Source organism: Odontomachus brunneus, unplaced genomic scaffold, assembly GCF_010583005.1.
Source record: "Odontomachus brunneus isolate Ranch 3 - 2012 unplaced genomic scaffold, Obru_v1 Obru_scaffold_015, whole genome shotgun sequence".
NCBI lineage: Eukaryota > Metazoa > Arthropoda > Insecta > Hymenoptera > Formicidae > Odontomachus > Odontomachus brunneus.
The window spans coordinates 1,339,008-1,361,770 of NW_022639465.1; the positions used below are offsets into that span (position 1 = coordinate 1,339,008).

Below are 22,763 nucleotides of genomic sequence, written 5' to 3' on the forward strand. Positions count from 1 at the left end.
ACCATAACCTTCTTCAAGTAATCGATGAACTTCTGCTACACTTTTTTTCAAATCAAAATAGTGCAAAAGCACATGTCGAAAAAACACTTTATCGCGTTCCATTTTTCACAAAGCAAAAGAAATTGTTGTTTAGGAAAATAATTGTGTATGCTGACTGAATGTTATCGAGAAATGTCGAAATTAATCACAAACTACCTGTTTCGTTAGTAATGACTACTAGAACTGTTTCGTTAGTAATGACTACTAGAACTGTTTGCATTGCCATCTAACATTTGCGGGCGGAAACTAAGTTAAGGTCCTAATAGTTACTGGCCAAATCTCAACTATCGAATCAGTTCACTGAAGGAAATGTTTGATGATACTGACCAGAATTCTATTCAGATTTACCAAACGGCATGGTGAATGATCATATAACAAGATATTTAGTCAATGATACCAAACAATCTGGTGAGCGCATTGTCTAAGTAGCATTACAGTGATGTTTAAATATGTTTAAATATGTTTACCAAACCTGGTACAGCATATAATTCATTTGGTGAATATTCATTTGATATATATACATATATATACAGCTATATATATAATTTTCATATACTTACTGCATATAATCTTCATATATTTACTTCTACATTTGTCAACATATTTTAAGAAATTCTATTCTTCCAAATATCTGATGGTTTCAATTCTTTTATAACACCGACGTCTTTACAAATTAATATAGATGAAAAAGGAAACGTCGCAGCGAGTAACAATTAACTATCGCGTCTATAGTATCACGCGTCTAGAGAGAATCACCAAACTGTTTAGATGCCTACAACTAAATGTCTCGGTATCGACTATCAGATGCGTTAAAGCATCGTAATCAGAATATTGGATATGTGAACTAGATATCGCATATAAATTCACTATATTACTTTCATAAGACGAGTATAGAGTCATTCACCAAGCCATTTCTCTCAGTGTCAATAATTCGTTGCTGCAACGATATAATTCGTTCAATTGACTAAACGTTTGCTCGAACTTTGTTCGTTCAAGTAAAGTTTCACTAACTTAGCCACTTTTTTCTCAGTGTAGAAACCCAGCAACAGTAACAGTTATATAACTGTTACTTGGTGTGTGCTGGGAATATAAAAGAAGTATGAAAAAAAGACCAAAATTTGTTCAAGATAATATGTTATGTAAAATATAATATGAAAACCTGAGTGTAATTTTTAATAAAATTTTGCTACATCAATATAACAAAAAATGCCCATTATTGTGTAATGTAAATTTAACGATTAATTTAGTACGATGTATTTATCTCATAAATGTGATTAAAATAATTATAGAGCTTCCATCATTGATTGTCTCACGTCGTGATAATTATAAAAGTCTGTCTGGGCAACGTTATATATGTATGACGCAACGATCTCTCACGAGAGACCAGCGTCACATATATGTATGACAAAAAAAGTTTTTCTCTGTTCGAATGTATATTATCAAACAAAGTCTGCTTTTTACACAATTTCATAATAAAGTGCTCTGTGGAGAGTTCTCTAAATACATCGTGATAGCGAATGTAAACGTGTTAATTAATTAATTCACTCATTAATTAATGTATTTATAAACAGAATAACTTTTTTGACAATAGAATAGAAAAATACATTTGCATATATACACATGCATACATATGTATACATACATAAACTAATACAAAAAGATTTATATTAAATATTATTATATATTATATTATTATATATATTATATTATTATTATTATATATAATATGTAATTATATATAATAATATATAATAATATAATATATTCTTATTATTACATATTAAAGAAAGGAAAAAATAAAAAAAGAGGAAAGAGAAAAACATAAACACATGAACATATAAGATTATATGACATCGCATAGCGATTGTAAAGATTATTTTACAATGAATTAATTAATTAGCAATTGTAAAAATTAGCTGCGCACACAAAGCAGACTTGTTCTACGTACGAGAAGGCTCCGGTAATTTAACTAGTTAGTCGTTGACTGTTTCAGACGCCATCATCACAAGTCCCGCAAGTACTCTCTGCAGGAGGACCCGCAATGGCGAAAACGCTCTGGAGCCGGTCTGCCGGACAACTCCGGCCTGTTGACTCGTCGCGTCAGCGTGCAGCCGGAGGAGGCGAGCACTCTCCAGGAGCTCGACATCGACGACCTGGAGTCGCACCGCAGCGACGATCCGCGTGGCATGCGTCGGCACAAAGCGGCCCACTCGGTGGTGCAGATCGGCCGGCGGAAGGAGGGCGGTATCCCTCACGATACCTTCAAGAAGATGTACGATCATTCGCCGCACGAGGTGTTCGTCCAACTGGACGAGCTGCACGGCATGGGCGAGGAGCGTGAGTGGAGAGAGACCGCCCGCTGGATCAAATATGAGGAAGACGTCGAAGAGGGTGCTGATAGATGGGGCAGACCTCATGTGGCCTCCCTGAGCTTTCACTCTCTGTTGAATCTCCGCCGTTGTCTTGAGACCGGCGTAGTCCTTCTCGACCTGGAAGAGAAGGACCTGCCTGGGCTGGCCTACAGGGTGGTCGAGCAGATGGTCGTCGAGGAGCTGATCCTGGCCGAGGACAGACCGGTCGTGATGCGAGCGCTGCTGCTCAGACATCGACACGTGCATGAGCATGAACGGGGCTTCCGTTTCGGCGCTAAGAGGAGTTATTCCAGCTACACCAGCCTTCAGGTAGTTCCTTATATTGACCCGTCGCTCATATTGACTCCGTTGCGTGACAGCGGCCGAATCTCGATTAATCGCAAGAGTAGCCTGCAAGTTGCTTGCGTAGTAGAGTAAATAAGTAGCGAGGCGACAGATGAGGGGATCGTGATAATCGATCTTCAACAGGTAACGTTCGTTTACAGGCTTCGGGGCTGCTATGTAGATTCAATTCCACGACGAATCGAACGAACGTTTTTTCTCACGGGGACTTCACGATTCTACGAACTGTTACACGGAAAGAAAATGCTACGGAATCAATAAAATTGATTACTAGTACAGTGTCCCGTTTAAAAGATAGAATTACATAAGAAAAGTCGGTGTAAGCGAATCTTGTTTTTGATAGAAAATGGCAAAATCACAGAAGGACATATTCAGAATATTTAATTGTTCAGCATAATACACTTAGTTGTTAAAAATAAGTTACGATATAAAAACGAAACAATTTTTTATATGAGCTGAAATGTGAGAAATTGAAATTTGGTAAATAATAATTATGGTAATGGTAATTGGTAATTTGGAAATGATAAGTTCAAACAAAATTATATAATATTTCGACGAAACTTGTATATATTTTTATCAATTCTTATCGAATTCTTTTCAGCAGGATGATTAAGACGAATCTTCTTGCAAAGTTATTGTGAAACCAATACTCGAATTATCACAATAAATGCGTTATACTATATTATTTTAATAATTCGCGTATTAGCCTCAATAATACTAATATTGAATGAAAAAGATTTGCTCAGCATACTGTTCGCCAATTCTACCGATTCGATAGTATCTTCTCCTAGTATAGCAGTTCGGAATCTGCAGTTGTAGTGAACGAAAAGAAGGTTGATCGATATTGAACGGATGACGATGTATCTTGTCGTGCTCGCGTAGCAATTTTAGACAAATGAATTTTACACTAGTCTACGCAGTCTACGAGCCTCGAAACACCGAAGACTACCTAGGACTATCAGTGTCGCGATCAGTAGTAGCAAGTAGTTGTAGCGGGGTGGTAGCGGGAAATAGCTTTGACTGACAGTGTGCTAATGTTGTTTCCACAGTCCATCTGGCTGGAGGAAGAAGATGCTGCGCGGGAAGTCGCTGAGAACCATGTAACCCAACATGTAAATCTCTCGTTTCCCGAATAGAACGCAGTTTTTTCATTCTTACCGCTAGTCCTTATTTGCTCGCACTTTTCACGCGGATTTTTTTTATTTCTTTGTATTTCTTAATCTCTAAAGCTCCAGCATGAAGTGACTTTATCAGTTCTGTCGATTAAGGTAAACGTACCAACGCCTATATGTACACGTACCTTTATAACTCTAGACTTTCTTATTTTACATTATTGTTTTGATTTTGAAATACGAATTTTTTAATTTTCAACATAGAATATATATGCAGAGTGTTTCAGAATGTTCTCTATTTTTGTGGGAACGTAGAACGAATTGAGGTGAACATGAAAGTCCTATACCGTTCTGAGATATTTGTAATAATAGTTGAGATATTATTTACAAACAATTAGTGAATTACTAAGAGTGTAAAAGTCATATAACGTAAGATTCTAAAATAACTCTGTTGTTTTTTTTATATTAAAGGAAAATATGTAAGGAATAAATTGTGTGCTTGGAATAATTGGTTGACCACAATATTCACCCCCTTCCAATTACACAATTTATTTCTTACACATTTTCCTCTTATATAAAAAACAATAAAAATAATTTCGAATATGATGTTACTTGACTTATTTTATATTCTTTCTATACTGAAATTTTAAATATTCTTAAATATTTAAAGGCCAAAACAATAAGAATATCTGGGGTTATGTATGTGTTACGAAACGAGAAAAATTATCAGCTTAATTTCTTTTTTATTTTACACTCTCAGTATATGTTTCATGTCTCGTACGCCTATATATAACAATATTATCGTACCAATAATATTAGAGCGAGAAAGTTAACATCTGTCAGTAGAATCGTCGTTAGATCTGGTAGAAAACTAGATAGAATTATAGATTTAGCGTGTAGGATCCGTCTTAGTTGTAGTCTCTGTGTCTTTTCTTTTTGTTCGTAGTGTCGGGACTAGCGAGGAGCTTATTTAAACGGGGCCGAATCTTCGCACCGAGTTTTCCAGAGTTATTTCGTTCAAATCGCGCTGTGGGTTCTTTTACTTTGCAGTCGTGCTAAATGAAACCAAATCGCAGCGTGTTCCAACAGCTTCATCTATTGTGTATCGTACTTTCGCGAATGTCTTATCAACTGCTCCCAGAACTTGGATAACAAACTGGAACACTGGAAGTGTTCGCGGTTGAACGACGCTTGTCGATCGATATTGGCGACCACGAACGCCTGCAATCGCCGTATCACGTCTCTGTTCTTTGGATTTTACTTTTGTAATTTCCTCATCTTTTTTGTACGGAGCCAATCACGAAGATACGACGTCTCGTTTTATATTTTATCGCGATCTCGAGGTTCTACTTCTGCACTGAGAAAGAAAATGGTAGTACTAACGAGACTTTGCTCGGACGAGCAAACATTTGAATTGAATTGAAACTGTAGAGTTGTCGCGATGAGTTATCGATTGATTCAATGATTGCGATTTGGTCAGCAACTACATAGCGCAATGTATCATCGCGTCAATGCGCAATTCGTCAAGTGGACACGATATTTTTTTAAAGTGATCGCCGACTTTCTCGGTCTATTTTTTTCGCAGCGTGAGATTACGTCATATTTTTGTGTACCATACATTGACAAATTCATTTAGGTGGGTTAATCAAAATTTGGTTAAAAGGTCGAACAAATGCTTTGGTTGTGAGGGCCAAAATTTTGTTTTTTCTACCAAAGATTCTACCTTTGATTGTCTGAAACTAAACCTGTTTCATTTTTGTTTCAAAAAATCAAACCTTTGATTCAAAGTACCAAATATTGATTTTCACAACCAAAACATCCCAAACAACATAATGTCTAAAATCGGGACATAAGACGTCTTAAAGATAATCTTTAAGACGTCTTAAAGATTATCTTTAAGACGTCTTATGTCCCGATTTTAGACATTATGTTGTCTGGGATTTATTGCATCTTATTTTAACCAAATTTTGGTTAACTCAACTAAATGAGTTTTTCAGTGTACTGTTATTGTACAGCACGAGTATATTGTGTTCGGCAGTATTCAAAAAAACATAATTTTATTTCCGAATATCTTCTTATCAGGTATGTAAATATGAAACCGGAATTTTTGTATAGGAAATACACGTTTATTGTATGAAAATGATAAAAAATATTTTATTCGAAGTATTGCCCATCGCTAGCTATACATTTTTCCCACCTGTCTAACAATTTGTGGATGCCACGCCAAAAAAATTGTTGCTCTTTTGAGGCAAACCAGTCATCGAGCCATTTTCGTACATTTTCGTAAGAAGTGAAGCGCTGCTTAACAAGTGCGTGTACCATCGATGCAAATAAATAGTAATCGGACGGAGCTAAGTCTGGTGAGTAAGCCGCATGCGAAAGTATTTCCCAACTAAACGCCTCAATCGTTTCCTTGACCAGTTTTGCTGTGTGATGGTGCATTATCATAAAACAAAATCACTTTGTGTTGCCTTTTTTTATATTCTGGTCGTTTTTCACGCAAAGCTTGATTCAAATCGATCATTTGTTGTCGGTAGCGTTCAGTATTAACGGTTTGGCCAGGTTTTAGCAGCTCATAATAGATCACACCCTTCTGATCCCACCAAACACAGAGCATTGTCTTCCGTCCATAGCGATTTGGCCTTGCAGTCGTTGTCGATGGTTCGCCTGGAGTTACCCATGATCTTTTACGCTTAGGATTCTCAAAATATATCCACTTTTCATCGCCAGTCACAATTCGATGGAGAAATGACTTTCTTTTGTACTTGGCGAGCAGCATTTCGCAAGTGGTTTTTCGGTTTTCCTGCTGTCTTTCATTCAGTTCATGTGGAACCCATTTTCGCATCTTCTGGATCTTTCCCATGGCTTTCAAACGTATGGAGACGGCTTCTCGTGTCACATTTAATTGATCCGCGAGTTGTTGTTGCGTTTGAGTGTCATCCTCATCCAACAATGCTTGCAATTCGCTGTCTTCAAACTTTTTCGGTGGTCTTCCACGTTCTTCGTTTCTCACGTCAAAATCGCCACTTTTTAATTTTTTAAACCACTCAAAGCACTGTGATTTACCAAGAGCATGCTCACCGTAAGCTTCGGCAAGCATTCGATGCGATTCTGCAGCAGTTTTCTTCAAATGGTAACAGAAAATCAATGCTGTCCGCGAATTGTAGTTTCGAGGCACAAAATTCGACATGTTCAACGCTATTACACTATGCTGTTGTATGAAACTTGTATTGTTGTGAGTTGAAAATCTTTGTCAGAGATGTCAACAAGAAAATGGCACCAATGACGCGGTTTGACTGTAACTACATTGACAGCTAGGGCCATCTATGGGCAAATTCCGGTTTCATATTTACAGACCTGGTATATATGATCTTAAAAAGATTCTTCTTTCTTCTAAAAGGAAAATATTCTAACAACGGGAAAAAGAACTTTCGTTGCAAGGCGCTGGTTTTTCTGCAATCCCATATTTTAAGCGGAAATTCTTATCGAAAAAAATATTCTTCTTCTATTAGAGTGAACTATTAATTGGAAAACTATTATTCTAATTTTTCTCCTTTTAAATAAGAAAAAATATGTTTACTTAAAACAGAATGCTCTCTTACTAGAAGAAATTTCTACTAAGAATAAAATTTTGTGCTGATAAAAGATAAAAGACTAAGTTCCTCTGATCTTTTGATTTTAGAAAACATTCTTGAGGTTATATATAGAGGAATATATATCCTTTAAAAATATAATTATGTATTTTGGATGAGTGTAACGATATATACGTAGCGTTTCCCTATTTAGAATGATGAATACAAAGCAGTAACATTACTTAAAGTTTATTCTGAATTGGATGATAATTGATTTACATTAAAATTCCAATTGAACGTGATATAATCTTATTGTTTTGTATTCATCATTTTAAGCAGGGATTTTAAGCATTTTCTTCACTTTTAGATTCAGATAAATATTTCTGTCACGCGCACTTTTCTTGTTTGAGATGTCTCGTCTTCTTTTTCCATTTTGATTGCGATACTAAAAAGGCAATCACATTTCTTTCGTTCTTTGGCACATTTTTCTTTCCTTGGATTCTAAACTTTTAAGAGTCGATTAAGTTTTCTCGTTAATGGGAGTTATTACTTCCGCACATATTTCTCTTTGTGCATAAGTAAACGCAAAATATAATATCATGAAATTAGGTAAAAATTAGATTATTTCGACGTTTTTTGCAGGAGTTTTGGACGTACATTTTCTCGCTTCTGACATCATTAGACAAGAGTTCTGCGACGAGCGATTAGGAGCTTTAATGATACAGATCGTTCTAGTTTCATGATATTGGAACACAATCAGCTATACTTTCTTAACTCTTAATTCTTACGGAGAAACTATATGTATAATTTTCTTCGGTAGCACCCGAGATCTCTCTTTCACAGATTTTCTTTAACAATCTCATAAAATTCAACAGAATTTACACGACGCAAAGCCGAAGATCGTGTCGTCGAACTTGGCCCTGGACAGTAATCATGTCGTGGTTGATGTCAAGGAGGAACTAACATACACGAGCAGCAACGAGGATCTGAAGAAAAGTCACAACGAGTACATTCTGAAGAGGATCCCAGCTGGTGCTGAGGCAACGGTTGTTCTCGTCGGTGCCGTTGACTTCCTGGACCAGCCGACAATAGCTTTCGTACGACTGGCTGAAGGTGTGTTCATGCCGTCCATCACGGAAGTCACGATACCGGTGAGGTTCATGTTCACCCTACTGGGACCGAGGAACGCAGATCTGGATTACCATGAGATCGGTCGGTCTATCTCTACTCTGATGGCGAACACGTCATTCCACAAAGTCGCGTACAAGGCCACCGAGAGACGAGAATTATTGTCAGCTATCAACGAGTTCTTGGACGATTCGATCGTACTGCCACCCGGTGACTGGGAAAGACAAGCGCTGCTGCCTTTCGACGAGCTCAAGGCGAAGAGCGAAGCCATCAGGAAGAGAAAGGCGAAGGCGCTCGAGGAGAAGACCAAACCAGTGCAAAGTGAAACAGCTGTAAAGAAAGGTAAAGACTTGGCTCCTTCGATGAGTGTGTCTCGGTTGATCGTGGCCGTTTGTATCTAATTATTGAGTCTGTTGCCATTCAATCAGATAGTTAAATCTGTTTAACTGAGTTAATTTTGTAAGAGAAGACGAGAGAAATCTCTCTTATCTAGTTGCATTTGTCAAGATAGTATGTTCCTCAGTTCGCTTTATATTCCTTACAATTTAAATTCAATTTTTTATTTAGACTAGTTATTTCTTTTAAAACGCATTAATTTTAATTTATATTAACTCTTTTTATATAAATTATAACATAAAAGAATTCATAAAAGTTCAATAAAAATAGTTAAGAAAAGTTTTGTGTATGTATTGGGAGTACAAATTAGTTCGGTCCGTTTTTTGTGGTCAAAAATGCATTTATTTCAGAACAAAATGAATGAACAGATTAATCAAAGTATTGTCCATCGCTGGCTACTACTTTCTCTCAGGCAATTTTCGAATTCCATCTCGTCGAAAAAATGTCTCGTCTTTTGAGGTGATCCAAGTTAGGAGCGAATTTTCGATTTCTGCGAAAGAAGTGAACCGGTGACCTGCCAAATCGTGTTGCATCCGTCGGAACAACCAGTAATTAGAAGGAGCAATGTCCGGCGAATACGGCGGGTGCGGTAAAATATCCCACTTGAGCGTTTCCAAATAATTTTTTACGACTTTTGCGACATGAGGCCGAGCGTTATCATGCAGAAGAATAACTTTGTCATGTCTTTGCTCGTATTCCGGCCGTTTTTCTCGTAATGCACGGCTCAAACGAATCAATTGTAGCCTATACCGATGGCCCGTAATGGAATCGCCAGGTTGTAGCAGCTCATAGTATACAACACCCTTTTGGTCCCACCAGATACACAGCATGACCTTCGAGCCATGAATATTCGGCTTTGGTGTTGATGTTGAGGTCGATGGCAACGATCGACCGGGCATAGCGTAATATTTTTTCTTCTTGGGGTTATCGTAGAATATCCATTTCTCATCCCCAGTCACAATCCGATGTAAAAAAACCCTTTCTTTGTTGTCTTTGAATCAGCTGCTCGCAAGTGAAAAATCACCTTTCAACGTTTTTCAGTTTCAGTTCATAAGGCACCCAATTGCCTTGCTTGTGAATCATTCCCATGGATTTCAATCGTACGGAAACTGCTTGTTGCGTAACTCCCAATGATTCTGCAAGCTCCTCTTGCGTTTGACTCGGATCTTCATCGAGTAATGCCTCCAATTCTTTGTCTTCGAATTTTTTTGGTTGTCCAGAGCGAGGCTTGTCTTCAACGCTGAAATCACCATTCTTAAAACGTCGAAACCATTCCCTACATGATTTATCAGTTGGAGCATTGTCACCATAAACTTCTACAAGCATTCGATGCGCTTCAGCTGCACTTTTCTTCCAATTAAAGCAGAAAACTAAAACCTCCCGCAAATGCTGCTTAGTTAACACAAAATTTGACATATTCAACACAGTAAAAAACAGGGGTTTTGTATGAAACTCAAAGCGATATAAACTGAATATTATTGACAGATGTCTAACCTCTCTGAAACCACCGAAATCAGCTGTCACTATGAAACATTCATAACAGCCAGAGCCATCTTTTGAAAACGGACCGAACTAATTTGTACTCCCAATAACTTTTAACTGAACTGAGTTAATTTTATAAGCCATTGACCTTGAGCTTACTTGAAAAAAAAAGTATCAACTTAATCTGGCGATAACTAATCGTGGGCGATCTACAGCTCTCTTAGCAGGCGAGGAAGAGAAGAAACCACCAGAAGACGATGACGATCCGCTGCGGCGCACCAGACGACCATTCGGCGGCCTCATCAACGACATCAAGCGTCGCTATCCTTTTTACTTGTCAGATTTTACGGATGGTCTTAACTCGTCCTGTCTTGCGGCTGCTATTTTCATGTACTTCGCCGCACTCTGTACCGCCATCACCTTCGGCGGCCTGATGAGCGACAAAACGCAGAATGTAATCGGCATCTCCGAGACTCTGGTCTCTGGCTCGTGGACAGGTGTGGTGATGGCGTTGTTCGCCACCCAACCGCTGGTCATCATCGGCACGACCGGTCCACTGTTGCTATTCGACGAAAGCTTGTACAACTTCTGCATAGCGAACGAGCTCGAGTTTCTCACTGTTCGAGTGTATGTGGGTGCTTGGATGGGCATTATCGCCCTGGTGATCGCCTGCGTGGAAGGCTCTGTCCTCGTGCGGCTCTTCACACGCTTCACGGAGGAAATCTTCACCGGACTGATCTCCATTCTTTACATCGTCGAAACGTTCATCAAGCTCTACAATTACTTTGTGCGCAACCCCCTCCTTCACGAATATAGCTTCGGGCCGAACATCAACGACACCGCCTACCCGCTATACGTCACCGAGATGAAAATCACTACGTGGAATGAGAGCGAGATGACGTATCGCTTGGAGAATGCCAGCGAGCTGGTACCGAGGTACGACATCGCCGGGCTGCTGATCAATCAACCCAATACGGCTCTGATGTGTACGATCCTTTGTCTCGGTACCTTCCTGGGTGCCTACTATCTGAGAATCTTCCGCAACAGCCATTACTTGGGCCGTAGCGCTCGTAGAGCCTTCGGTGACTTTGGCGTGCCAATCAGTATAATCGTTTTCGTCCTGATCGATTACTTGGCTACGGTGAAGACAGAGAAGCTGCTGGTCCCCGAAGGACTCACCCCGACAGAACCCGACAGAAGCTGGTTCGTATCGCCCGCCGGTATGGAGAAACCAATTCCGTTCTGGATGGCGTTAGCTTGCGTGGTGCCCGCTTTGCTAGTCTACATTTTGGTATTCATGGAGACTCAAATATCGGAGTAAGTAATCTAGACAGCACAAATACTTAAAGTATATCTTAGAATATATTAAAAAAACATACGTTGAAGAACGTCTAAAACAAATTAAATGTTTTTTAAATGTCCTTAACGGATTGTTTTATCGGCTATGGAACGTCTAAAAAGCTTAAAGCTCAAGTTCATCTTCAAATCTTAAACTTAAAGCCACGTAGAGCAAAAAAATGACGACGATGTTAAAATGATAAAAAAAATGAGTAAAAAGCTTTTCAATCATATTCAGATAATTTCTTCGTCATTTTGACGAAAGTGATTTTTTGTTCTGCTTGGGGACAGATTTAGATTTTAGATCGTGAATACCGGTCTAAGACTATTTTAGACATTTATGCTCTCTGGAACGTTCAGCTGATTCGACTGGACTCCATTCTCAGAGATAATCAACTCGCTTGACTAGCCGTTACATTCTTTTTCCACAGATTGATCATCGACAAGAAAGAGCGCAAGCTGCGGAAGGGTAACGGCTACCACATGGACATAGTCGTGGTGTGTCTGATGAATGTGGGATGCGGTCTAATGGGTGCACCGTGGTGTTCCGCTGCGTCGGTGCGCTCCCTGACGCATGTGTCGGCTGTGACCGTGATGTCGCGCACGCATGCACCAGGCGACAAGCCTCACATCGTCGAGGTGAAGGAGCAGAGGGTGAGCGCTCTTTTAGTTGCCATACTGATAGGCGTGAGCGTGCTGATGGCGCCGCTACTGCGACGAGTGCCGATGTCCGTCTTGCTGGGTGTATTTCTCTACATGGGCATCTCGTCGACGAATGGCGTGCAACTGTTCGACCGTGTCAAGCTGTTCTTCATGCCAGTCAAGCATCACGGCACGGCCAAATACGTGCGTCGCGTCCAAACTTACAAGATGCACGTGTTCACCTTAATACAGATTCTGTGCCTGGCCGTGCTGTGGATCGTGAAAAGCACCAGGGCCGCGCTGGCCCTGCCGTTCTTCCTCATCCTGATGATCCCGCTGCGCGCTCAGATGAGCCACTTCTTCACTGTCGCGGAGCTACGCGCCCTCGACAGCAAGGGGTCCGAACACGAAAACGAGTTGGACTTCTACGAGGAGGCTCCACTACCTGGTTAGACTGTGCCTTAATCGAACTCTATCGCGCGACGTGTCTCTCTCTGGACTCACTTGTCCTGTACCTTCCGAAACTATTAAACTCGTATACCTGTCTCGCATCAGGGTCTTTTAAGAGGAAGAGAAGAAAAAAAAACACAGAAAGACAGAAGGAACAAGCGTCCAGCTGCGTTCTGTTCGACAGCATTTGTAATTTTATTTTCGTCAGATTGGAATATATAACATATTCCGGGTCCATTGATAGAGAAACTGTTAAGCGGCGTGATTGTAGTTCAAGATAGAGATAAGATATGCGTATAGAGGTTCACCGACGGTCGTCAGATCATCGATATCTCTCGTTTGTGCGGATTCTTAGTTGCACGAGTCCTTTTGTTTACGCATAATCCTCGCTTCCATAGTTCCTTCGTTCTGGCGATCTTGGACTTTGCACGGATCTCCTGGCCTCTGTGTATCACGTCAATCCAACATAGGTCTACCGCAGATTCCGCAACGTTTACGCGAATATATTAGCTTCCCCGAATCTCTTGATACGTTTTGGATCTTCAGCTATTACGTGCATCCCAATAAACACTAGCCAACAGTAACATTATATCAATTTAATCTATATTATCTCGCTATAATGCACAATTGTTACATGTATGTAACTGTTACATACATGTATTATAATATTATCTAGATATTAATATCTAGACGTTAATATTATCCGAATTGCACAAGATATTTTTAAATAAACATTGAAAATTTGTCCAAGATGCCCTCAGGAGTACACTAGAACGTATTAAACACATCCAGGACATTTTGTACTATTTGGGTGCATTTACATTGAATGAGAAATTATATCATTGACATAATGTTACTCTTAGTTGATATTTACTGGGATATTACTAACGAAGACACTCGGTCCTTCATTTCGCGTGTCTTTGACTCTGCGAGCGCGACGTTTCGCGGTTCTCGCTTTTATGCTTCAGTTTTGATAGTCGTTTTTTTTCAACTATTCGGTAACTATTCGGTTCTTGTTGCTAAGGTGCGTGCATGTTCGGTTCCCACAGCTGCTTCGTAATGTAAAAGCCCGACTACGCGTTGCGAGGCGATTGAATTGCTCGGGCATGCCTAATGAGTGCTAGGATAATGTTTGCGTTCTTGAAATTATATGGAAAACCGGTGCCTCTGAGTGCCTCATGTTTGCGCTCGACGATACAATGCTCAGGAAACGTTAATGTAATGGCACGCGTAAGGATAGTGCCAAAAAAAAATAAAAAAAAAGAAATCGAGATATTGCGAGGACGACATAATTTGGCTAGTGGCGAACCAGATCGTCACGTGAGAAACAATTGTCCTGCGCGTCCCTCCTTCCGCGTATGTTACACACGTAGTTCCTTCGAGTTCTTCTCGAGAAATAACTACGAGGAGTTCATGAATATCTCACAGAAGTCTCTCTCGAGTTTTTCTAAGTCCCCGCGGATTTCTCGCGTTTCAGGATTATTCCTCCTTCTCGTGATCGTGTGTAGATTCGCGAACCTTCATAGACAGCTTGAATATGTACGCATTGCGAAAAGAATCTTCCTGATTCTCTTCGTATTCTACCGATTTCGTCGATTTCGCATCTCATCGGTCATCGATTTCACGACGACCTGCGTGAATTTTAGGCCTTAAAGAGCGGCACTGCTCTGCACGATGATCCTTCCAAAAAAAAAAAAAAGAAAAGAAACTCTTCCATCTATACACTTTTGAGTCCAACCTCCGACTCTTACGCCCTCCGTCGCTCTCCCTGCTCGCGTAATACACATATCCTCAGATTCGTAGGTACTAATGTACACTTATTCTTACATACATATATAAATAGATGTATACACGAATTTCTACACGTTTCCTTTATTTGCACGGGTACTTACACTCACAGATACTTAAGTAAAGAAAGAGAGAGAAAGAGGGAGGAGAGAGAGAGAGAGAGAGAGAGAGAAAGATTCTTGCATATTTTTATATATCTCTCTACAGACACGTCGATGAGTTCTCGAGCCTCGTAAATTTTCGCATAGATAGATCCTGCGCGCGTCTCGATCGTAAATTCTCGAGCGTGTGACTCGACGAAGAAGCGTCGTGACGTTTACCTTACTAAACTTTAATCCAAATCTGTACGTCCTGCGGATTTTACCGAATCGGTGCTCGCGCGCGAGCTTACTTACTGACCTATTCACGATTTTAATCTTGTTCTTTTTTATTTTTAATCTTTTTACTCGCTTGAAACCTGAAGAGGATAAGGTTCGCATGAATGCTCACGTTTCAGGCAAGACCAAGCGATCGATGACGCTATAATTAGAGCTGATCCGAACTATAGTAAGGAATAAGGCTGGTGAGAAAGGCGGTGTTATAGTTAACTAAATGAACTATTTTCGAACAAATAGAGGATATATATATATATACACACACATATATATAAATATACATATTATATATATATATAAATATAGAGGATACACTGTATTTTCATTCGTTAGAGTATTTTACTAAAAAAAAACTTCTGTAAAGTCGTTTCTGCTTCATACAGATTTGACGATTGTTAATTAATTAGTCGATAGCAGAAAGAGAAAAATAAAGAGAGGAAAAGAAGGATGGGAGAGGTGACACTTAACATTGTGATAGCGAACAAGAATCGCTCAGAAACAAGATGGTACCTACGAGCACTTAATGTTAGTAACAACTTTGTAACTCAGACTCTAATTAGCGACGTTTAATCGATCCGTAGACTATTATCGATATACAGACGCGCGCACACATACATACCATACATACACGTGTAGGTACGTTACTGTATCGTTGGTATTGCGTTGTAACGAGAGATTATCGAGGTAAATATTGTTATGGTGCGACAGAATAATTGTAAATAATCTAGTTAACGTGCAGTATTAAAGAAAAAGAAAGAGAGAGAGAGAATAATAATTAGCAATAGGCTCTCAGTAGCTGATTTACGCCTTAAATTAGCGAATGAAGAAATAAAACGTATTTTAATTGCTTCCCGCGTTTTTATTTCATTTACACCTAGCCGCGAAATTCGCCGTTCACTCTTCACTTTATAAAGACGCGACATTACCGCTTCCAATTCCAAGTTCATAAAGCAAATCAAAACAATGTATGTATATAGTAATTACTTTGGGATACTCTATATAGTGTCTCTGTAGTCGATGTACGTTCGCGCATTGTTCACTCGTCGTCCGCGTTAGTGTTTGTATGTGGTGTGTATTCGTAGTATCCTTGGTTTAGGCGTCGATAAGAAATCAGATCGATATCATGTCGAATGAAAGAAGAGTCGTGTAGAAATCAGCGATCGATGTGATATCTCTAAGACTTCATCATGATGAAGTCTGGAAGATATTGTGTAGATGTCGACGACCTAGCTGTTATCCAGCTTACAGCATACTCAGATATATTAGGCGTGTAAATTAATTCGGTGCCTTTTTTATGAAATTCAAACTTTATTTACCAATTAAGCATTATAATATTAATCAAAATAATCGTCTTCGTTTTGTACAACTTGGATCCACTTTTGGGGCAACTGGGACGGGTTCTGTCGCGGAAAAATGTGACGATTTAGACTCGATAAATTCATCGATGCATTTTTTCACGTCTTCGACATTGTTAAAGCGCGTATCACATCGATAGTGCTGGAGAGACCGAAACATGTGAAAATCGGAACCAAGTTCTGGTGAATACGTCGAAATTTCTGGAACCACTTTATGCACGTTTTGTATCTTACAGCATCTTCATCTAATCAATTCAGTTGCCTCACTAGCATTTTTCTTCAACTGAAATGCAAAGAGAATGCAGGGATTGATATGCGTTTTATCAGCAGCCATTGTGAGCACTATTAACTTTAAAATTTATATTAACTATGCAGCTAAGTTTCATGATGTTTCATAAACATAAATGATTACATTTAATAGAAAAAGCGGTCTTAATGAGCACTTTGCGCTGTACCGCCAGCAACTTTGCTAAAGACTTTGTTAAACTGCTTTTCCTGCTGAATGTAACCATTGACGCCTCTTGAAAACTATAACGGAAAAATATTTAAAGTATAATTTAAAAAAGAACAAGTAAATGTTAATGTAAAAGGCACTGAATTAATTTACATACCTAATATCAGATATTAATTTAACTTGAACATAATATCAATCAGATATAGACTACATTATCAAACAATCAGCTGACATCGATCTTTTAAGTATCATATAGATAAATAAATGTCGATTATACATCAACATGAAATGGATAAAATGTGAGGCGGGTGTCGTCTATGGATCTTTCTTCATACATCAATAAATAATAAGACATCGTCAAATCAAACGGTTCGAGAAATCATCATTAATATCGACTTCGATCACCAACTCCTGAACCAGGGATGTGAATAGATATTACAGCGAGCGCAGTCTCACTGAAAATTCTGTGTAACTGTGTTGCAATTATTATGGCGATTACGATCAATGGTAACGCAATAATAAATGGCCTCACCGCGAATAGTGCCCACATTGAAGCGCCTGTCTCTCCGACCATTCGACAATATACTGGACACCAGGTGAGTGAAGAAACGTGCCGATTATTTGGACAAGTTATGAATGACATTGTAATTTCTTAGTGACGCGTTTGTTTCTCACTTTTCATCCTTCCTTTCAAGTCCAAAAACTCCGAGAAACGTTCGCGCAAGAAAGCTAGAGAATGAGAAGTTGTCGCCCTTCAATATCGACACTCCCAATAGAATGAAAATACTAAGGGAAGGTCTGCCGAAGAAACAATATCACGTGTTGGGAACGGGTGCTTTCGGTACTGTTTACAAGGCGTCTTACAAAGGTACAACGTCTTACGGTGAAATCCCATGGCACGTGTTTTCGCGTAACGCGTAACCGCATAACCAATCACATTTTTCTATTATTTTAGAAGTTTCAACAGAAATACTAAACGTCGAAATCTATTGATTACGCGCTTATGCGAAATCTATTGGTTACGCGGAAAGTACATGCCATGAGACTTCAGCCTCAGTTTCCGTTGATGATATATCTTCTCATTAAATTTAATTCTCCGGGATTATTGTATTTCACCACACACACCGCTACGCGTTCCTTTCTCCAGGGGATCAAGTGGCGGCCAAAGTGATTCAACGCAGGTCGAATGACGACGACGACGACGAAGTGATCAATTCGGAGAAACATGCGGCGATCCTGCGACACGCCAACATCGTAAAAATATTGAATGTAGAACGAGGCAGCAGTTTGTCGCTGATAACGATGGAATTGTGCGGCACATCGTTGCAGGACAAATTACAGAACACGGTCCTCGCGAGAGAGGAACGCGTCTCTATCTGGCGGGACATCGCTCATGCGCTTCAATTCTGCCATAATTCCGGTGTGATCCATGCGGACGTCAAGCCGACCAATATCCTGATGGCCGTCGACGGTCGACCTAAACTCACCGACTTTGGTAGCTCTCTCCTGATCGATGAACCGCACATTTCTGTCAAGCCGCGAGTATGCATACATGATCGTTGAATTTTTTACACCAAGTGGTTTAGCTTCCAGTATTTTCTGGCGAATTCGTGACCAAAGAGTCGCAAAGCGAATTTAGATCTGCTGAATCTTCTCAGAGACTCTTATGTAGAGGAGAAGGTGGAAATATGGACTACTGCTTTTGCTTTAAACAAAAAATTCAATATTACATGCAGTAATTGTATCATAACTGTTAGAAGTTCTAGCAAGTATATCTCTTGTAATGTATTCATAATCATTAGGAAAAATAAACTATTTAAAGAGCAGAAAATTATTTTAACATAGTGCAAGAATTGAGATCTTGAAAACTGGGTGATAATATATGTGAAACAAAATAAAAAATATAAACTTACTTTTTATTATTATAAAGATGTTGATGTTAAAATCTTCTATCTTTTTTATTCCTTTAGATGTGAAAATCACTAGTTAAAATAAAAAACTTTTTACAAAAATTAAGGAAATTATATTGATCTCATTATATATAATCTCAGTAATTCAGTTATGTAGAAGTCCTTTAAGCTTGTGGAAGTCGTAAATAAAAACATCACATTCACACCCACTGCATAAAATATGGTAATATAAGATGTAGTAATATAGAACACTTTGTTTTATATCACCATCTACTGCTATTTTTTAAACAACTCAACGAATTTTAAAGTAGGAAAAATATTTCCAACTAACTTTACGATTTTGAAGTTTAATCTTATAACTAATTAACATACTGTAACTGATGTTAGATTTATTAAAACAAGAAATGTTTTAATCTTATCTTGTGAGAAGTTTTAATAGAAAACAGTTTCTTTCAACACTATAAACATGTGATTTGATGTCAAAACCCTTTTGATGATTGATAAGGACTCTAATAGTAATATTTAATAATAATATTTATTTCAGTTGACAGACAGATTACAATAATTGTTTAAGAAATTAGTCTTGTTTCATATTACTACCTTCTCCTCTGTATGTAATGTTGGGTCTTTATCAAGTTTCTCATTAGAACTTTTTCTGTTTTTGCTCACCAGGGTACACCAGGTTATGCAGCACCAGAGGTGCTCAGAGGAAGTACACCTACATTTGCTGCCGACATTTACTCACTAGGAATCGTAGCATGGCAAATGCTGTCCCAGCAAGTACCCTTCCATGGATTACATATCCATACCATTATATACATCTCTGCAAAAGGAACACGTCCCAATGATGAAGCTCTAGATGATGAATTGGGTGGAGACTACAGAGAGCTGTACAGGGCAACATGGTCACAGAATGTTGCAGAAAGGCCTACGCTTAGTGAAATAATCAACAGACTCAATGATCTCTTGGTTGATTGTTAATATTTATTTTACTGAAATTATATTTCAAGCATGGAACATGTCTTACTTGCAGTAATTGTTGTTAAATTGATATTATAGTTGCTCTTGTCTTATAGTAGTGGTTTGGATGTAGCATATAATTCTTTTTATGTATCTGGCATTTCACCACCAGGTACCAACTGCAACAGAACGAAGAAATAACTTGAGAAATAAATTATAACAGTCTGTGTCCTAACCTATTTTGCCGTGCTGTAAAAATCACATAATTCGCTACTTTGACGTTCAAGTTTTATATTCCCAAAATCACAAAGTATCACAGCACCATTGTGATGTTGCTGCCATTCAAAAGGATCTGATCTAGCTTCGTAACTCTGCGGCCCTCAGGAGTTGCCTCACTCTCGGTCACATCTTCCAGTAACATGTTTACGAAATCGTCGAATCCCTGTAGAGTGCCGACGATCTCTTTGTCGTTTTTCATGATGATGTGTATCCGGGAACCGATGCATTTATCCACCAATTCTACAAACATAAACATTTGTTAACACGAAATGTCATTCGGCTGTTCAAGTTTGAGGTTAGAAACATTTTTGCAATATTTTAGAGCAGAAATAGGTTCTCACCTAAAGGCAACAACGTAGACGGATTCGTACTGACCGAAGTAGCCATACTGATTTATAAAATAAAGCAATACACGTAATAATTTGCAGAAATGCAACAGAGATCACTAGCTCAAACAAACACTATCACATAAATCGCGCGCCTACACTCTCTCTATGGTCAGAGAGAAGCATGAGAGCGGCCACTAGTCTGATTTCAATGGCCTGGATTTCTAACTAGCACTAGAATCCTTATAAGATAAAAGGTGCTTTCCAGCTACGTTACACTGTGTTACACAAAACCAGTTTATTGGTCACATATTATCTAAAATATCTTGTAAGATAATATGCGACCAATAAACTGGTTTTGTGTATCACAGTGTACATAACTACAGACACCTAGAGTCTGGCCACGTGCGAGTTCCTCTTTATTGATCGAAACAAGGTTTGGAAAAACATGGCGGAACCAATAGAAATTGTCATGGGAAGCGGGATAATTTGAAAATACTCGTAGTAAAAATAGTAAAGAAAATAAGTAAAAAAAAATAAAATAAGAAAATTATGAACAATTAGTAGTCTTTTATATTAAACTGTGAAATGAATAAATAAAAACATAATTTTGATTGTCAACTTGAAACATTATTAATCTGCAGGAAGCGAATATAGTGAAAAGGCTTTCTGATAATAATTCTTGCATTGTAGAACACAACACGTTGGCATTTTGAAATCTGAAAATTCATACTTCGTATTGCAGTATTTTACACAATTGCCTATTCAGATACTGTTTTGAATAAAACGAGGTTACGATGACAATTTATATAATAAATAAGACTTTTTTTATAATATCACAAATTTTAACTGAATTAACTTTTTTATTTTACTTTGGAAACCACATATAGAATAATTTTACTTACTTCTATTAACAATTTATAGTCAAACTGACACTAGTATTTATCGCGTTACGAGATAACGCGATAAATGATAACCAGATGCATTCATATATATACGACCACCATGTTTTTGAAAAACTAGTCGGTGACCAGACCACAGATGTCTATACTAAACTAGATTGCTAACTGAGGCTTCGAATTTGCGTCGCATGAGGGTTCGGTTGTATGTGAAAAAATAGCGGCGGTCCTGTGTGTGTGACATGTTACTTGTGTGAATACTTACAACGTACAATGTGAGTCAGCGTGATCATTAAATTACTGTCGTAAAACCAAAAATGCCAGCATCTTATTGCATAAAAAAATATCGTAACAAAAAAATAGATGGTATTGGACGTTATTTGCTCTATGCGTCATTTTCAACAAAAGTATTTTATGACTAAACGTAGTGAAAATATGTGGTAGCGGCCATTTTTTCGCATACACCGGAAACTCTATCGGACGCAAGTCGTTATATGCTTTTAAATAGCCTGTTAGCAATCTAGTTTAGTATCACTGAAATATATACTATCTGGAACACGCGCTGCCTCTTGAGGCGTGCGGGATGAGAGAGAGGTTCCTTGTTTCCTCTCTTATCCTTGTCTGGTTCATAGTATAGTCGAGAGTGGGGAGAATGTGATACAATCCAAGTTAAATATTGGAAATAATATGAAAAGCAATGACCACTGAATGGCAATGACTTAAGCTTATGAATGAAAGTATAAAAGAATAAGATAAAGTATAAGATATAAAAAAATATATATATTTTTTCTCATTTATTAGTATTCACTTATCGACTTATTATTAAGAAAAACAAAGCAAAGATGGTTCCTAATTCGGAGATTTAGCTTATGTTTAGAAATCAGCCGACTTAGTTTTTAGTTTAGACTGTACTAGGCAAAGATAGAGCGCTATTCGAGACCTACAAGCATGCTCTCTCTCATCCCGCACACTCAAGAGGTAGCGCGTGTTCCAGGCAGTATATATTTTAGTGATTGTTAGTAGCGGCGGTAGTAGCCATCTTTGAAGGGACTACATGCATAGACATTACTTAAGTTAGTGGTAGTGAATACGTAGTCATTGGTAGTCGTGTGATATTATTTTATTTTACCATATTTATGTTATTAAATATTATTGTAAAAATTTTTATAAAACGCAAAATGGAATTTAATTATTTTGGTAAGTATTAAAATGTTTAATTAGAACGTTTTAATATACAATAAAATGTTACTGTTTACCCAAATAGCACAGAAAATTAAAAAAGAATTTAAAAAAATTCTGTCATATATCACCAATTCTGAGTTCATTTTCAATTACAAAAAGAATTCTTCAGAGTTTAGTTCAGTGAAAAGAATTCTTTTTACATCCAAACATGAACTCAGAATTGATGACATACGACTGAATTCTTTCTTAATTCTCTGTGCTATCTAAGTAGATATACAACTATATTAATTATGGGCTGAAAATTATATATATATATATATATATATATATATATATATATATATATATATATATATATATATA

General features: G+C 38.1%; 3 protein-coding genes across 15 annotated transcripts in view; 2 read left to right on the forward strand and 1 right to left on the reverse strand.

The window, feature by feature from the left end:
• The window catches only part of LOC116841405 (band 3 anion transport protein), a 66,387-nt gene extending 50,504 nt beyond the window's left edge, over positions 1-15,883 (forward strand). For 7 of the 8 annotated variants that reach the window (XM_032809293.1, XM_032809295.1, XM_032809299.1 and 4 more), the window contains 5 exons: positions 2,033-2,720; positions 3,803-3,865; positions 8,313-8,907; positions 10,659-11,760; positions 12,213-15,883. In XM_032809293.1, the coding sequence (XP_032665184.1) occupies positions 2,033-2,720; positions 3,803-3,865; positions 8,313-8,907; positions 10,659-11,760; positions 12,213-12,876 (3,112 nt within the window). In that variant the 3' untranslated portion in view covers positions 12,877-15,883. The remainder of the gene's footprint in view (positions 1-2,032; positions 2,721-3,802; positions 3,866-8,312; positions 8,908-10,658; positions 11,761-12,212) is intronic. The other variant, XM_032809292.1, reaches the window with a different exon arrangement.
• A 204-nt stretch (positions 15,884-16,087) lies between these two features.
• LOC116841407 (serine/threonine-protein kinase mos) lies at positions 16,088-19,758 on the forward strand. 2 transcript variants are annotated; one of them, XM_032809300.1, is made up of 4 exons: positions 16,088-17,440; positions 17,540-17,712; positions 17,992-18,386; positions 19,427-19,758. In XM_032809300.1, exons 1-4 carry the CDS (start codon positions 17,367-17,369, stop codon positions 19,733-19,735), a joined length of 951 nt encoding a protein of 316 aa, XP_032665191.1. In that variant the 5' UTR covers positions 16,088-17,366; the 3' UTR covers positions 19,736-19,758. The 2 variants fall into 2 exon arrangements, with proteins under 2 accessions (XP_032665191.1, XP_032665192.1); XM_032809301.1 differs by having other exon boundaries at positions 17,992-18,339; positions 19,427-19,643.
• LOC116841408 (U6 snRNA-associated Sm-like protein LSm5) lies at positions 19,271-20,575 on the reverse strand. 5 transcript variants are annotated; one of them, XR_004377555.1, is made up of 4 exons: positions 20,335-20,575; positions 20,037-20,233; positions 19,782-19,893; positions 19,271-19,687 (listed from the first exon to the last, which is right to left on the reverse strand). XR_004377555.1 is itself a non-coding variant. In XM_032809302.1 (3 exons), exons 1-3 carry the CDS (start codon positions 20,378-20,380, stop codon positions 19,861-19,863), a joined length of 276 nt encoding a protein of 91 aa, XP_032665193.1. In that variant the 5' UTR covers positions 20,381-20,573; the 3' UTR covers positions 19,717-19,860. The 5 variants fall into 5 exon arrangements, 1 of the variants encoding a protein (XP_032665193.1); XR_004377556.1 differs by having other exon boundaries at positions 19,271-19,577; positions 20,335-20,574; XR_004377554.1 differs by having other exon boundaries at positions 19,271-19,642; positions 20,335-20,574.
• Positions 20,576-22,763: the final 2,188 nt, after the last annotated feature.